This window comes from Neomonachus schauinslandi, chromosome 12, assembly GCF_002201575.2.
Source record: "Neomonachus schauinslandi chromosome 12, ASM220157v2, whole genome shotgun sequence".
NCBI lineage: Eukaryota > Metazoa > Chordata > Mammalia > Carnivora > Phocidae > Neomonachus > Neomonachus schauinslandi.
Window position 1 is genome coordinate 66051621 of NC_058414.1, and position 16005 is coordinate 66067625.

A 16005-nucleotide genomic window follows, 5' to 3' on the forward strand; every position below is an offset into this window, starting at 1 on the left:
TAGCATTATTTACATTATAATGAATTTAACAGAGCCTGCCTGAATAATGGGGGCATAATGCATCGTGGAGCTGCAAATTGGTTATCTGGTGACTGTCTCAATGTGGAGACAGAATTAGACCCAACAAAATAGTTCCTGAAGTATGGTTTAGTACGTGACCAGTTGTTCACTTGACAAATATTTATGGAGCTCCTACTTTGTATTAGAAATTGTGCTAGGGGGACCTGGGTGGCTCAGCCAGTTAAGCATCTGCCTACAGCTCAGGTCATGACCCCAGGGTCCTGGAATTGAGCCCTGCAAAGGCTCCCTGCTCAGCAGGGGGTCTGCTTCTCCCTCTGCGTCTCTCCCTGCTCATGCTCTCTCTCATAAATAAAATCTTAAAATAAATAATAAATTGTGCTACACAATGAAGCTTAAAAGTTTGTAAAAAGTTGACACTTTGAAGGTATGAAAATTTATATTGGGGGTATAAGAACAAGTAAAGAAGCAATAATGATACCGGAAGATAGTTATTATAATAGGGGTAAGTAAAGGTAGCTAATGGATAAAACGGTCATTTGGAAAGGCAAATAAAGGCTTTCTAGATAAAATAATAGTCCTAAAGGATAAATAGAAATAAACCCATTAGTCTAAAAGATATGTTTAAAAAGTCAGTACTCTCCAAGCCTTGTTACAAAAACTGCAGTCCTCCTTCATTTCTTGCTCCTGAGTCAACCTTTCCAATGATATATGCGGATTCTTTATGTATTTACCTATTTACCTCAACATGTTTAATTTGTTATTTTTAAAGATTTTGCATTTAGGCATTATCTTTTGATATTCCACTATGGTTGATGAGAACTTTGCTTTAATTACATCCTACTCCTTGCTCCTGGCCCCAGCACAAACATATGCACGCACACACACACACCCATCCTCCTAATATATTAGTGTTTATATTGCATTTACATGATTTCAACTATGTAAATACAGTGTGTACTAAAATATGATGGCTTGACCTTTCTACATATTTTAATATTTGTTCTGATTTTATGTAGTTTTCTTTGTATTTATTAATTCAACCCTCAATTCTACCCCAGATATGTGAAATTCCTCTAAAGGTGTTAACACATTAGTTATTCTATCAATTTTCTTCTTCTTGAAGAACTCTATCCTTGAACCTTTTGACCTACTCCAGTTTGGACTGGTGGCTCTCTACGCCTGTGGTCAGGCTGTGATGTTGGGACCTCCCCTAACTACCAAATTGGAATTCCCTCTGCTTCCTTCTTGATTTGGATTTCCTTTTTCCTATTTCTAATCTTTAGATCAATTGAATGATAAATGATCATCTAGGAAATAACTTTAGAAGCCATTCTCTTGATTTTCTTTTATAGCCTTATTTCTGTAGGATGCATTTTCCAATAGCTGCCTTAAAGGATACAGAGGAGACAATATTTTGAGACTTTGGATATAGAATTCTATCTTGGAAATCTTTTTTCCTCAGAACTTTCAGATCATTGATCTCTTGTCTTCTTGCTTCCAGTGTAGCCATTTAGAAATTTGAAGCTGTTCTATTCTTGACCCCTTTGGTTTTTCCCTTGCTGAAAGATCCTCTTTCTGTGTCTAAAGTTTTGACTTTTAAAAATAATGTGCTTTGGTGTGTCCCTAATGCCACACTTTAAATTACTAGAGCTCTTTTTAATACTCTTTTAAAAAACATAGTTTTTGTTTTGTTTTCAAGTATGCAACATACTTCTGAGTAAATGTTAAGTACAGTTGGGTTCTTTCCCCTAACGTTTCTTCTAGTGTTTTCTCTAAATTGCTTTCTACTTGTTATCTTTAATATTAACTTTCAATTGACTGTTGACTGTCGGTTGGCAGGACACTGATGAAAACCTCAGTACTCAGGGATGAGTCATTTCCATAACCTTACTATAGAGCAATGATTCTCACCTTTTGCTGTATATGAAAATCACCGGAGAAAAATTTTAAACCACAAATACTCAGGTTTTATACCAGACCAATTGAATCAGTTTGGGTAATGAAAAAATTTATAACTTCTCAAGTGATTTTGATGCAGTAAAGGTTGAGAATCACTGCTGCAGAGTGACTGCTGGACTCTGTTGGAACCTCCAATGTGAAATCTGGTTTTCTCATGATGTTTGTCAAATTCCCAAGAGAAAACTAGAGGGTATAAGCTTGGTTGCCATTGTTCTGGAAACCAAATATGTCATACAGGCTGGGTTGGAGCTCACTATTCAGCTTATAAACTTTCACTTAATACCTCTTTGCAGTATGGCATCCCTGCCCATTATCTTTTCTGAAGAACTTGTTTCATCCTCTCTAGAGAATAAACTTCCAAATCTTTTGACAGTTTAGAAGAGGGACACCAGCCAAGCTGTGTGGGATGACTACTGCTTGTTAATAACAACTGCATTTTTCTTTAACATGTCTTCACACCCTCTCCTCCAATTCCAGATATCTGTTGACTTCAATTACTGTCTTTCATGATTCTGTGATAGAAACTGAGTTGCTTGTTGGCTTCTTCACTAATGTGTCTGAGGTCTCATTTTCTAGAGCCTCTCCATGTGGCTTTGGCTTTTCCAGCATGGTCTCAGGGTAATCACACATTTTATAGGGCATCTGGCATTCTAAGAGATACTGTTCCAAAGAGGAAGTGAAAGCTGCCAGGTCAACTAAGGTCTAAGTTTAGCTCGCTCTATCACTTTCACTGTATTCTATTGGTCAAAGCACTCACAAAGCCCACCAGATTAAAAAAGGTAGAAAAATAAATTCCACCTCTTGTTAAGGGAGTGACAAAGTCACACTATAGAAGAGAATATAGAATGAGATATATTCAGTAGCCATATTTGGACTTACTTCCTTTTTAATTATATAGGATAGAAAGCAGAAAATATTTTGGGGTGGGAATAGCCTTCCACATGAAAATCAATTCATAGATAGCATAGCAGATTCTTGGTAAATTGTATTGTCCACTGAAGACACAGAATGTTTCAAAGATTATGTGAAGACCTAGGTCTTTCCCTAAACATTCTAAAGGTACTAAGGACCTATTTTGTAAGAAGGTTCTTGATTTTAAGTGACAAGAATCAAGTAGGCAAATTCAAAATATTCATCCATTTATTGAGTGAATTACATTGTCAAAGAAACCAGTGATCAATGAAAATCCTGCTTTAAAAAGCTTACAATCTAGTTGAAAGAACAGCCAAAGATATCATTAATATAAAAAAAGTATAAGGCAAACACTGTTACGTTATAAAACAAAGCCCTGTAAGAGCAGAGAGAAAACAATTTTGACTAGAAAAAGGGAACCAAAATTCAACCAAAGCTTCAATTTTGACTGGTTGGATTTAGGGAATAAAATAAGGATGAAGAAAGTCACCTGCATGGCATGTTCAGAAAATGCTAAGTAGTCCAGTGTGCTAGAACACAGGATGAAGCAAATCACAGAGGATCATATATGGTAACAACCTCAGCTTTATTCTGTAGGTATTCAAGAGTAATTTCAGATTTCTGAGCTGGGAAAGTTAAGTAGTGAGTGGATGATATTGTTAGATCTACAAGTTGAAGTAAAAAAAGCTGACAGCAGAATATAGAAGATACAGAAAGGACTGAAAATATTGGCAAGATTAGTTAAGAGACCCTATAATAATCCAACTAAGAAATAAAGTTGGGTAGAGCCCCCAAATATATTTAGAAATTAACAGGTTGGAAACATCCTGAACTGAGTATAGGCAAGCCAAGAAAATATCTTAAATATTTATAATTTATTAAGTTTAAAGAAATACAACTAGGTTAAATTATTCCTGAGTAAACTACAACTTCAAAGAGAAAATACAATATACACAATTAAAAGGAGTTGAAACATTATTTTATAATGACTTATCAAGGTTATTCTCATCTATACTATTTATTTTAAAGAAGTACTGTAAAATGCAACATGGGAATACTTAAAAATAACATATTAATTCTACCAATTATCTGCACATAATTTATGCAAAAAATTAAGGTTTTTTTCCCCCTCCCATGGTCACATAATAAAGATATCTCTAAATCAACTTTTTGTATTCAGCACATATTTATATAATACCAATTAATTTTATTAGCTTGAAAAAACAAAAGTGTGGCCAAAAATATTCACCATGAATTTACAAAATAATTAGTGTACTATCTGCTGTGCAGTCAACTAATATTTATTGAGCACCTCCCATTTTCCAGAACCAAAAACATGTTACCTCAGAGAATTCTCAAAACCCTCTGAGAAAGGTAATAGTATTTTTTATAAAAAAGATGAGAAAAGTATGAATCGGACTGATAGGAACTTGCTCAATAATATAATCAGTAATATTTAATTATATTAACTCCCAATTTTAGAAGATCATTGTTTTTCACATTTCTATTGCTCCAAGTCTTCGCTTTCTTTTTTTTTTAAATATCACCATCATTCCTTTCCTAGTCTAAGAACATTACTATATATCTAATTTCTTGCTTATAAATTTTAATAAAATGTATGTAAATGGGCATGTATAATATCAAGTACTACTCTATCATTCTGGAATTTAAAAATGACAAAAGCACATACTTTAAAAAGCTACACATTAAATAGATACAAGCTATGATTTCTAAAATATAGTAATATATAGATTTTTAAAAATTAACCTCATTAAAATTTTTGGTTTATAAATTACAACCTTAAATACAGAATGTTAAGATTAAATGACTATGTATTATGATGGTCAGCTACATATAAGGTACCAAAATACATATTCTTTTAAGTTTAAAGTACCCCTCCTGTGAACTGGGCTAATGGATGGTTATTTTAGTTCAACTGGAATAAAACTATAAAAGGAGTACTTTCCTTTATTATTACAAATAACTGCAGTCAACAAGTCAAACACCACGGAATTCAATTTTGAAGATAATCCAATAGTAAATAACATCAAATACTAGCCAACATATAGTATAATGTAAGTATATATTACCTTATAAAAAAGTTTTTCTATTAAAAAAGTATTTTAATAGAAAGAAACTATAAACAGACTAGGTTTTAAGTGCCCTTATTTTACAGATTACAGACTGAGGCTCAATAGTAATTTGCCCAAGTCATATGCCAATGGTAGAACCAGGACTGATACCTGAGCCTGATTTCTCTTCTGGGCTCCTTTCACCATATCCATGTTCTCTCACTTTATGAATCGTATTATTTATTCACTCTAATTTGGAAGATTACCAAGTAGTGAAACTTTTTCTCTACAGCCCAACAACTCTAGTTTTTCTTAAAAATGGATGTTACAAGAACAGGATGCGGTTTTTAACGTTAGAATACTTTCGCTTAAGATGGAACTTTATACAGGAAAGAGTTCACTTTACACATAATTTGGTTTAGCTGCAAAAAGCTTTATAAAAGTCATAGCATTAAAACCTCTTTACACTCTATATCATAGTAACTTCATATGTTGTGAAATGGTTTTCTATAATCTTGACATTTTCTTCAGATAGCCAGTGTTCCTGTTTTAACTGCCTTATAAGAGCTTCCAAAGACTTCAATCTTCCAAGAGTTTGTTGTTCTTGTAGCTCAAGAAGAGTTATTTTTGAATGTAGTTTAGAGACTTTCTGCCAGAGATGTTCCTTATTTATATCTTGTCTGCAGTAAGAATGTTCAGTTTGTAAAACTTCCGTCTCATAGTCTATATCCTTATATAAGGAGTCTTCAATGTCTAGATCTCCCATTTCCACGGTTTCTTTTTCAGCAGATACAAAAGAATTAATTGGTTTGGAATTTTGTGTGGGTACAAAAATGGCAATAACAGATTCTTTATTTGCATTTAATTCTTCAACTGTTTGAGTAATTGTGCTGAATAAGAACGGACTTTCCTGTGCTGACTTAATTTCCATGGAATTATTTGTAAAGTTTGGGTTAGCAAGATGATTTGTAGTTATTTCAAACACTTCTTGGGTTTCCAAAGACGGCTGCACATCTTCTGAATTTGAAGTTGTCAAAGTAATAGTGGTAGAATTTAGATTCTCAAAAGATGTGTGAAAACCACCTATATCTATGTCTTGGGTAACTGATGTTTCCAAGGTAGATACTGGTTTTCCAATATCTTGTTTAACCAGATTAAGAGTTAATATGTTATTTTGTATATTTTCTGGTTTTGGAGCTGGTAGCTTCACCAAGGTAGATGAATTAAGTAATTCTATGTGTTCAGGGAGGACATCTGTATTAACTGTATTTTTCTTTAGCTCATTTGATGCAAATGATTCTTGTGACTTGGCTTTTAGGCACACTTCTTTCTCATCTAATTTTTTCTTCTGAGATTTTTTTTTTGGAAGGGTCTTTTTCCTAGAAAATAATATTTTCAAATTCTAAAGATGTCCTCACTAACCTTATTCTCTTTTTAGTCAGTGCTGAATATTTAATTATAACTTTGAGCAGTATATTGGCCAAGTAAATTAACACAGTTAAAAAATGTTCTAAGCATATAACAACTCAAAATCACCTTAAAGTGTTTTTTAAAAAGTATTAAGCATATTCAATATATGATGGAAATATTTCAGATCACTCAAAGACCAGTAGCAAAATCTTAGATCATTAACTTACATTAATAACTTAATGATTTATGTACATGTTATCTTTTGTTCTTCAGTTTAAATCTTTTTAATGGTTTAAAATTTTTAAATTATCATATTTTTAGTAAAAGTGTCAATTAGTCTTCCTTTTTCTTAAGTATCTTTTCCCAGCAGTCACCTTTCCCTCTCCCTCCCTTAACCTCATTACCTGCCACCCTGCAACCTACCACCCTGCTCAGCATTATCCCCCACTCCCCTATGCTCTTCCTCCAATACCTGATTGTCTTCAGGCAAAGAAAATATTGTTGGAATTGCAGTTTGTTTCAAATATCGAATACCCCATCTGATGTCAAGAGAGTCAGGAGTAAAATGGTCACTACACAGGAACTGGTATTTACTGGGTACCCATGAATCTCGTTTCATATTCTTTAACCATTTTTCAAGTCTTTCTTTGTCATGCAGAGGAAACCTGAAATTAAAAAAGGAAACTTCGCTGTATTTTTTGCAAATTCCAGGACTGCATATACAGGTAATCTATGCATTGAGTGCTGCAAAAAAGGAAAGGCAACTATCCACACCATGTAAGAGTATCTTCATGGCATTACTACATCTTCTCTACAGTAAAGATGACTAAGCTATAAGATGTGCAAGCAAAGCTTTTCAGAAGAATGGCTGGTAGGGGTACCTGGGTGGCTCAGTCGCTTGAGCATCCGGCTGTTGATTTCTGCTCAGGTCATGATTTCGGGGTCCTGGATTGAACCCCACGTTAGGCTCTACACTGAGCGTGGAGCCTGCTTGAGATTCTCTCTCTCCCTCTGCCCCTCCCCTGCTCCTGCACATGCAAACACACGCGCACCCTCTCTAAGAAAAAACTTAAAAAAAAAAAAAAAAAAAAAAAAGGCTGGTAAAACATAACTTAAGTCCTTTCAAGTAAAATATGTGTGTTCCAACAAAGGGTAAAATCTACTTCTATTTTCTGTGGATTATACTTTATTTTTATTTTGTTGGATATTTTGCCTAGAACTACATAAACTACAAAGTCCCATTCAAATGTATTCTATACTAAGACTACAAGTCAAATGGTGTCTTGTCTGTAATTCAAGGAAGTATTAAGCTTTAGGCTCTTATTTATATTAACATTTTAAAAATAAGAAGTTAGTCAAACAAGTGATTTAATTGAAAATGAATACTAAATCTTATAAAACTACTAATATTCCATTCCCTTTACCACAATCAGCCTCAATTCTACCCATATGTAATTTAGTCTAATATTTCTAAACTGAGAACCCTAAAATTCAAGTTTTGAAAGAAAACTGAAACAAGAACTAAACATGTTATAAAGAACACTCAGATATTTTATAACATGAAATAAATCAAATAGAAAATACAAAGAAAGTTCTTTATATGTGTTGTTCTTTGCTAACAATAACCTTTATTTAGAGTTGGTGCTAACACACTGAAATATATTTTATAAGCAAAATTAGGCTAATGACAGAATCTCACAGAAAACTTTTTCCTACCAGTCTAAATAGGTTTCAGTTAAAACTGTATTAAACAGTTAATAGTATTTGTTTCTTTCAATGATTTTATGAGAACAGTCTAATATCATATTTTTAAAAAATAATAACCTAAGGTTTCTCATACAAAAAGCAGCAATTATACATTCCCTCTCAATCCAGACCATTTAGTTTATGCTTTATAATAGCATGCCTCCCCCCCCCATCCCAGCAAATATTGATAACTTTTTAAGATGCTAAGGAAAAGGAGTATGGGTACTTTATAGGAAATAATTTTTAACCCAGATACCCTTACATGGAAAAATCAGATGATCTACCTTTGGAAATTCTTACCACAGATATAATGTTCACACATGGTTTGAAGAGTCCTTAACCTTGCACACATCAAGAATTCAGGTTATAAATATAATAGACATAACCAGAAAAGGCATTTAAAGACAAAGAGAATTTTTTCAGAAGACCTGAATTCTGTTACCATAGAAAAGTTCATACCTTTTCTGCTACATCTAAAATGAGAATATGCCCTTTACAATATTTTCACATGTAATCTCATGTATAAGGATGCTGTTTGCAAATTATTTCTATTGTTCCTATATACTACGTTACCAAACAATTAAAAAAAAAATCACTCTATAAACATCCTTGCTGGTAACTGGATTGCAATGCTTTCTCAGCAGGTAAATCTCTAAGCAACCTCCTGGAATAGGTTTCCTAAATAACTTAGTATCTTTACAGTGGTTCATTTTGTTTTGTAATTTTGTTTCACTGTCTTATTAATTCCCAAAAAAGCATAAAATAATCACAGTATAAACTTAACACTATGTGTACATAAGCTGAATTCTCAAATTAATATATAGTATAGCTTGCTACAGTGTTAGCATTAACAAATTCAATTCTTCAAGTTTGGTGCTATTAGGGGAATAAAAGTGATTCAATTTTTACTTTGTGGCTTACATATGGGAATAAACTCATAAAACATCCACTTTCAGTAATTTCACATTTTGAGGAAAAAAATCTTTATAACTGACTTCCTCTCACATTATTATTTTTCCCTCCTTAAAAACAGTAACTATGGAAAGATTTAAAGAATTGGGGAGTCTGGGGTTGGTTATTTCCCCCCCAAAATGAAGGCCGAATAAATCTGGGAAATGGGGCTACATCAAGTTCCACATGATTTTTTTTTTTTTTTTTTACAAATCTTCAAGAGCCACAGCTATTGACATACTAGCATTTCCCCAAAACTCTCTCTCTGCATCTCATGGGCTTCAAGTGGGAAACAATCCCGGAAATACTGCCACATGTGAATTATTTTAGGTTATCAGGTTTTTTTCCACTAGTTAAGATAATGGAAAGCAACCGTGTCCATCAACAGAGCGCTTCTGGTCTAAAGAAAAACAGGCTTCACAAAACAGCTGGTAAAAATCTAAGACAGTAAAAGACGGCCAGGTTAGAGCTAAATGAATTATTTTTACAAACAAGAAAAAAGGAAATAAAATATTGTAAATATGTTGATTCTCACATATTACGCACGTACTGAATGTCAAGTGCTGCTTTACCTATTCACACACTAAGTGAAGTAGGTACAATTAGTATCTCCCCTTTACAGGTGAGAGATCTTAGGCATACAGAGTTTAAATAATTTGCAGAAGGTCAGTCAGCTACAGAGTGGTGGAGCCAGGTTTTGAAGCTACTGAGTCCGGCTTTGGAGCCTGGACTCTACATTACTACACATTACCGCTTCCCTGTTCTTCTAAATAAAAATGAGTACTTCTGTGGTTTCACGGAACTATTTCCTGGCAGTAGTAATTCGGGACAACACTCACCCTGTTCTCTGTACGAATGAAGAGTATATATAGAGCCCTGAGCAGGACAGGTTGTAATCCTGGCTCTCTCACAAAACTTTCAAGGTAACCTACTTTCTAAAAGGCCTCGGTTTCCTCGGGAGAAAAATGTAATTAAGGAACACCTATGTAAACTAACTCACAGAAGGTGTAAGTTAACTGTTGAGTGCACCTTCCGCTTGACAGGTTTGATGTGTACCTTAAGAGGTGGTTAGTGTCCTTCAGTGACATGAGATCAGCTGAGGTGGAGAAACGCTCCGAAAAGCACGGAGCGCCGCCCCAAACTGTACTTTTTTAGTGGGTTATTTAACACCCAAAAAGGCCCCTATGCCTCACCACCAGCCCCGTGACCTTGCTCAGTTAGGAAATTTCTAGGTAAACTGAATTCGAGCCTTCGCGTCCTTCTCCCGCGCAGTGAAGAACCACGCCGGGAGAGCCGAGGACGTATTTCCAGATACCTCAAATCCTAGCCCCGGACGCCACAGGACCGTGGCCCAAAGGTAAAGCTGACGCTTCTACTCCAGAGACAACTTACGGATAAAAACTCAGCTTCCGGTCTTTACTGTTTCGTCCCCGACGGTTCTTACAGCAAATCGCTGCGCAATAGCGAGGCATCGCTCGGGTGAGGCTCCCAAAACCGGGGGGGCCCTCCTTGACAAGAGTGGAGCGGTAAATCCAGGCCTCCCGAGCCACTGCGCCTGCGCTGGAATAGGCCGAGAGGAAAGACGTCGCAATCGTCGACTCACTTCCGTTTCTGCAGGCTTCAGCACCGCCCTTTCTGGAGGTTGGGGCCGGAAGTGACGCAAGGCTGAGCGGCAACAACAGTTTTCCACGTGCGCGTAGGGCGCCAGGGTCAGGTGGGGAAGCAGGAGCCAATAGGGAAGCGTTTCGTGTAGGTCTTCTCCGGAGGTGGCGGCAGCAGCGGCCGCCGGCCAGTGGGGAGCGGGCTGAGAGGGGACGCGGCGGCGGCTGGAGGAGCGTTAGGTCAGTGTGCAAACGGGAGTGGGGCGTGCGCCGGCTACGGGAGGCCTCGGAGACCGGGGCGAGGGGCCGGGCCGAGCAGCTGTGTGCATCCAGTCGTCTCCCGGCGCGTCTGCTCTGCGGAGGAGCTGCAGCCCTCGGAGGGTGCGGATGAGGGATGAGGCCGGGGTCGCGGGGAAGGGTGTTTAGAGCGTCTTCAGGGCTTCGGCGGGTCTTTGTGGGCTGACCTGGCCTTGGAGTCCGCCACGGTCGTCGCAAGGGCTTCAGGCTGCCTGGTGGTGTTGAGGGTTTAGGGAAAAGGAGATGACCGAACCAAAGAATAGGGCGTTTTGTGTTTTGTGTTGGCCGCTGTTTCTTTCGGGCGTCGGACAGCTCCTCCTAGGGCTGGCCTCCCGGTAGAGAACAGCCGCGAGGGCGGCGCCTGGACGGACAGGACGAGTACCGGTCATCTTGGGGTGAAGGCTGGATGGTGCAACCCAACCGGCCGTCGGCTCTGGGGAGTAAGGCCCAGGCCTCCGTCCCGTGGGTCCCTCTTGGGAAGGAGAAGTCCGTATAATACGAAAGTGGGCCTACTAAAAAAGCGTCAGATAATAAACTTGAGCTGTGGAGTAACCTTTATTAAAAACCAGTAGTGTGCCTCCCTGTCAGTTTTAGACCGGCCCTTTGATTAGGGAAGTACCTGCAGTCTTTGTGGCGTCCACACAGTACTCGCCCGGTTTGCGTTCTTTAAACGAGGGGTTGTACTTGATCTTTAGTACCCGTGACTATGAGTAACTCTTTGGAAAGCAGGAATCCGTCTGCTAATTAGGCTCAGACGAGGCCACAGGAGAGGAATGCAGGCAGTTTCCACAAACCATAGTGTCTTTCGTCAGCCTTATGTCATCATAGGTTATTAAGAACTCCTAGTACAGAGTTCAAAAAACAGGATCACATTCGTTTTCCATCCCAAGTCATTAAATCTGTACTCTCCTGAATTCTAAGTGGAATTCTTAGGTAAAACTTCTTTAAGGTTAGATAAATATTTTAATGACTACGGAGAAGTTTGAACTTAAGTATTTAACTTAATCTAAAGTACAGACTATGAAAGTTTATTTTTCTGGTAGCCTTAGCAGAACCCATTTATACTTTTTTTTTTTTTGGTTAAATATTTGGGATCTTACAATTAAAAAATCATTACATTCAATAGTATTGTCAATATTAATATGATATTGAAATTCTCTATTTGCAATCCTTTCTGACCTTGCCAAAATGAAAGCTGAAGTGGGTGCTTTCTTAGGGAGGGAGGATTACCAATTCAGACATACTGGGCTGTTTACCTTGGTAATGTACTTTTTTCCCCATGAAGTTACTTTTATTTTTAATCCTCTTAGAATATGAATTCTTGAAAGGAAAATTGATATCCTTTTAAAAATTATTTGGATTTTCCACCCTTTTTACAATGTTTACAAATGATGAGTCTTCGGTATTTACTGGTAAAAAACAGTCATTGAATATATTTTTGTGTCTACTTGTGTATGACCAGAGTATTAGTGAAAAGGTAAAGCGAAGAAAGATTTTTTTCTCAATTTGGTTGAATAACATTTGCTTTTAAGAAGGTTACAACCAGCAAAGAGGTAATAAAGCCTGTAAAAATAAAATAACATGGGAACAAGTACAAGATATTATATGCTTAACATTTTGATACTTCATTAAGTATACCTTGTATCCTAAAAGTTCACTGGGTTTCTTTTAAAAGAAAAAGTCTTAAGATTAGCTGCATGGATAATTTTTTGTTTTCTTTTTTAGGATATTAGAAATGGCTACTCCCCAGTCAGTTTTCGTCTTTGCAATCTGCATATTAATGATAACGGAATTAATTTTGGCATCAAAAAGTTACTATGATATCTTAGGTGTGCCAAAATCAGCATCAGAGCGCCAAATCAAGAAAGCGTTTCATAAGTTGGCCATGAAGTACCATCCTGACAAAAATAAGAGCCCTGATGCTGAAGCAAAATTCAGAGAGATTGCAGAAGGTAAGTAAATGGCTATCTCTGAGGTCTCACAGATACTAACTAGTAAAGGAGAATGATAGCTAAGAAGTGTGTGTATTTGGAGATATTGTGACGATGGGTGGCACAGTGGGGTGTACATTCAAATAAAGTGAGATTCTTGAGACTATCTTCTTATCACAATTACTTGGATTCCAGGATGGATGGATGAATGGTAGTACAAATTTTTATTGTCACATAGATCTTAAAATGTTGAAAATGTATCACTTCATTCTTCTATTGTTTATGAAATTGCTTGTTTCCATGTTAAAAGGAATTTTAGGTACCCCAAACTTTTAAGCTAACTTATGGAACAGTTTTTACTAAGTATGGAGATTAGATATAAAAAATACTAAGTATAAAAAATTTAAATAGACTTTGCAGTGTTTTGGTTTTTTTCTTCACTTGGTCTATATTTAAAAGCCACATTTGTCTTTGAAGGAAAAATATGAAACATTTTGATTTAACACTAGTTCTAAAACAAATTGCACCTCCTGAGAGTTCAGTAATTAATGGTGGGTGGAGGTAATTGAGTAGAGAGTTGGAGTTAAACTTCAACTAGTAAGGAAGTGAAAAATCTGAATTCTTCTTAATTGGTTATATCGGACCATTAAGTTATTTAATACAAGTAATGGTTTTCCCAAATAATATGAAAAATAACTCTGTAATTGTTTCCCACATGCTTATTTATAAGTAATGGTAGCATTCATTTAAAAATATTTATTGGATATTACTAGAGGCAGGCATTATTCTAACAGCTGATACTACATAGTAAATAGGACAAAGGCCCTACCTTTTGTAGCTTTCATTTTAACTTTTTTCCTATGTTTGTAATGTTTTGGCTTTATTGGTGGTGTGAAATCCTTCCCTAAAATAGAGAGTTGAATTCATTTATTTGAAGAGGTTTGGGTATATGTAATTTTAATTATTTTCAGTTACTAAAGTATTTTTATTTCCTTCAGCATATGAAACACTCTCAGATGCTAATAGGCGAAAAGAGTATGATACACTTGGACACAGTGCTTTTACTAACGGCAAAGGACAAAGAGGTAGCGGAAGTCCTTTTGAGCAATCATTTAACTTCAATTTTGATGACTTATTTAAAGACTTTGGGTTTTTTGGTCAAAACCAAAACACTCGGTCCAAGAAGCATTTTGAGAATCACTTCCAGACACGCCAGGATGGTTCCAGTAGACAAAGACATCATTTCCAGGAGTTTTCTTTTGGAGGTGGACTGTTTGATGACATGTTTGAAGATATGGAGAAAATGTTTTCTTTTAGTGGTTTTGACACAACCAATCGGCATACAGTACAGACTGAAAATAGATTCCACGGATCTAGCAAGCACTGCAGGACTGTCACTCAACGAAGAGGAAATATGGTTACTACATACACTGACTGTTCAGGACAGTAGTTCACTATTTTTTGTTCTCACTAAACCCAACTAGTTGACTTTTCTTTAATATCTTTGATGCAAAACAATTTTCTGTGAACTATTTTGACAAGTGCATGATTTCACTTGATATAGATATTAAATGTATTTAAATGTTTTTTGACAAATTCAACAACACTCAAGTAGAGAAATAGCTAATTATTAATTCTCCTGATTAGGAAAGATTCTTTAAAAAAAGATACTATAATTCTGCCTGGTCTTTTTTCTCTACCTGCCCTTGGGCTTACTTGCGTGGCCAGTTTTATTACCAAGAAAAGATTGAGTTTGCCTGATACATATTTAAAGGTTAAACTTTGAAACTTATTGTAGATTTAAATTGTGTGAACTTGAATGGTTTTTGCAGTGAAACCTTTGCTAATTTAAAATTGCATGCTCTGCAGCATCTCTGACTTGGGTTGCTAAATGTACATGAAACTGTAATTGAGTCATTCAGCAAAGGATAGCATATCTTTTCCACTGAGAGCTTCAGAAAGGCATAATTTAATATTTACCACAGAACCATACCTTTCTGTAGTAAAATTGGAATAAAGGAAATTATTATATTGCTTATAGCCATTTAGGCTGAAAGAAAGTTGAAAACTTTTGAAATATTACCAAGAGATTGTTACATGTTTGGTCCCTGGCTAATGATTTTGTAGCATTGAAATCATAGCTAATTTATACATCTTTTCACATTTCTTTCTAGTTGTTGGCGCAGTAGGTCTTATATGAATTTATGTATTTTTTGTGTGTGTGGTTCCTCTTCTTTGCACTCATCTTTATCTAGAGATTGACTAATACCTCATTCTGTTTGTAAAAACAGCCAGTAATTTCTGTGCAACCTTATTATGTGCAATATTTTTAAATCCTAAGAAATGTGTGCTTTTGTTTTCATATAGACTTATTTCTTTAGTTCGGCACTTTTTGCATTATACTCCATATGAGTATTAATCCTATGGATACATATTAAAACTAGTAAATGTCTCATACAACATTGTGTGTGAGGGAGAGAAATACAATATTTACAATATGATGTTCTTGGTTCTCATTTTATTGTTAAAAGTTTATTCTGTAATTCTAGAGCTATGGATGGTATATAAACAATGGGGCTGCTTATGCTGACCACAGACCATATTCCAGAAGTTACTTTTGACTAGAAAACCCTGATATGGCCTTGTTTGGTTGCCATTTGGTAATTTCTCTTACTTTTTTTTTTTTTATGTTAGGTTAATCACCATACATTACAATTTCTCTTTCTTATCCTCCTTCCCTCAGAAATTTTGGTAGCTTAAAGATTTTGTTAATTATAATTTTGTTGTATTTGCTTGCTAGGAGCAAGTATTCTTTCCTCTTTAGGCCTCATTGGGAAAAAGGGGAGACATTGCATAAAGCTATTATTTGTTAATTATAATCTTTAATTTGAAAACTGTGAAGAAAATGAAATTATTCTATTAAATTTATGTATCTTATTTTCTGGAAGGTATACCTACTGCTTTTGTCTGATAATAAGAAAATAGCCACACCTTGAATTTTGGTCTAAGGATCATCTGTAGCCTATCAAACAGAACAAATGAGGCAAGAAAAAAGCCATTTTCAAATCAGGATTAACTATGTCCCCTTTTTCTTCAGGGCCTGAT

At 35.8% G+C, this 16005-nt stretch overlaps 2 protein-coding genes across 3 annotated transcripts; one reads left to right on the forward strand and one right to left on the reverse strand.

Annotated features, from left to right (window-relative positions):
* Nucleotides 1–3119: 3119 nt before the first annotated feature.
* On the reverse strand, nucleotides 3120–10636 carry THAP5 (THAP domain containing 5). Its single transcript, XM_021699304.1, is given in 4 exon segments — nucleotides 3120–6327; nucleotides 6329–6343; nucleotides 6847–7039; nucleotides 10464–10636. Coding segments are annotated over 4 exon segments (1182 nt in total). The 5' UTR covers nucleotides 10544–10636; the 3' UTR covers nucleotides 3120–5433.
* Nucleotides 10637–10832: 196 nt separating this feature from the next.
* On the forward strand, nucleotides 10833–15637 carry DNAJB9 (DnaJ heat shock protein family (Hsp40) member B9). 2 transcript variants are annotated; one of them, XM_021699317.1, is made up of 3 exons: nucleotides 10833–10912; nucleotides 12695–12921; nucleotides 13899–15637. In XM_021699317.1, the coding sequence occupies exons 2-3, from the start codon at nucleotides 12705–12707 to the stop codon at nucleotides 14348–14350; spliced, it is 669 nt and encodes a 222-aa protein (XP_021554992.1). In that variant the 5' UTR covers nucleotides 10833–10912; nucleotides 12695–12704; the 3' UTR covers nucleotides 14351–15637. The 2 variants fall into 2 exon arrangements, with proteins under 2 accessions (XP_021554992.1, XP_044775928.1); XM_044919993.1 differs by having other exon boundaries at nucleotides 10846–11053.
* The last annotated feature ends 368 nt before the right edge of the window (nucleotides 15638–16005 follow it).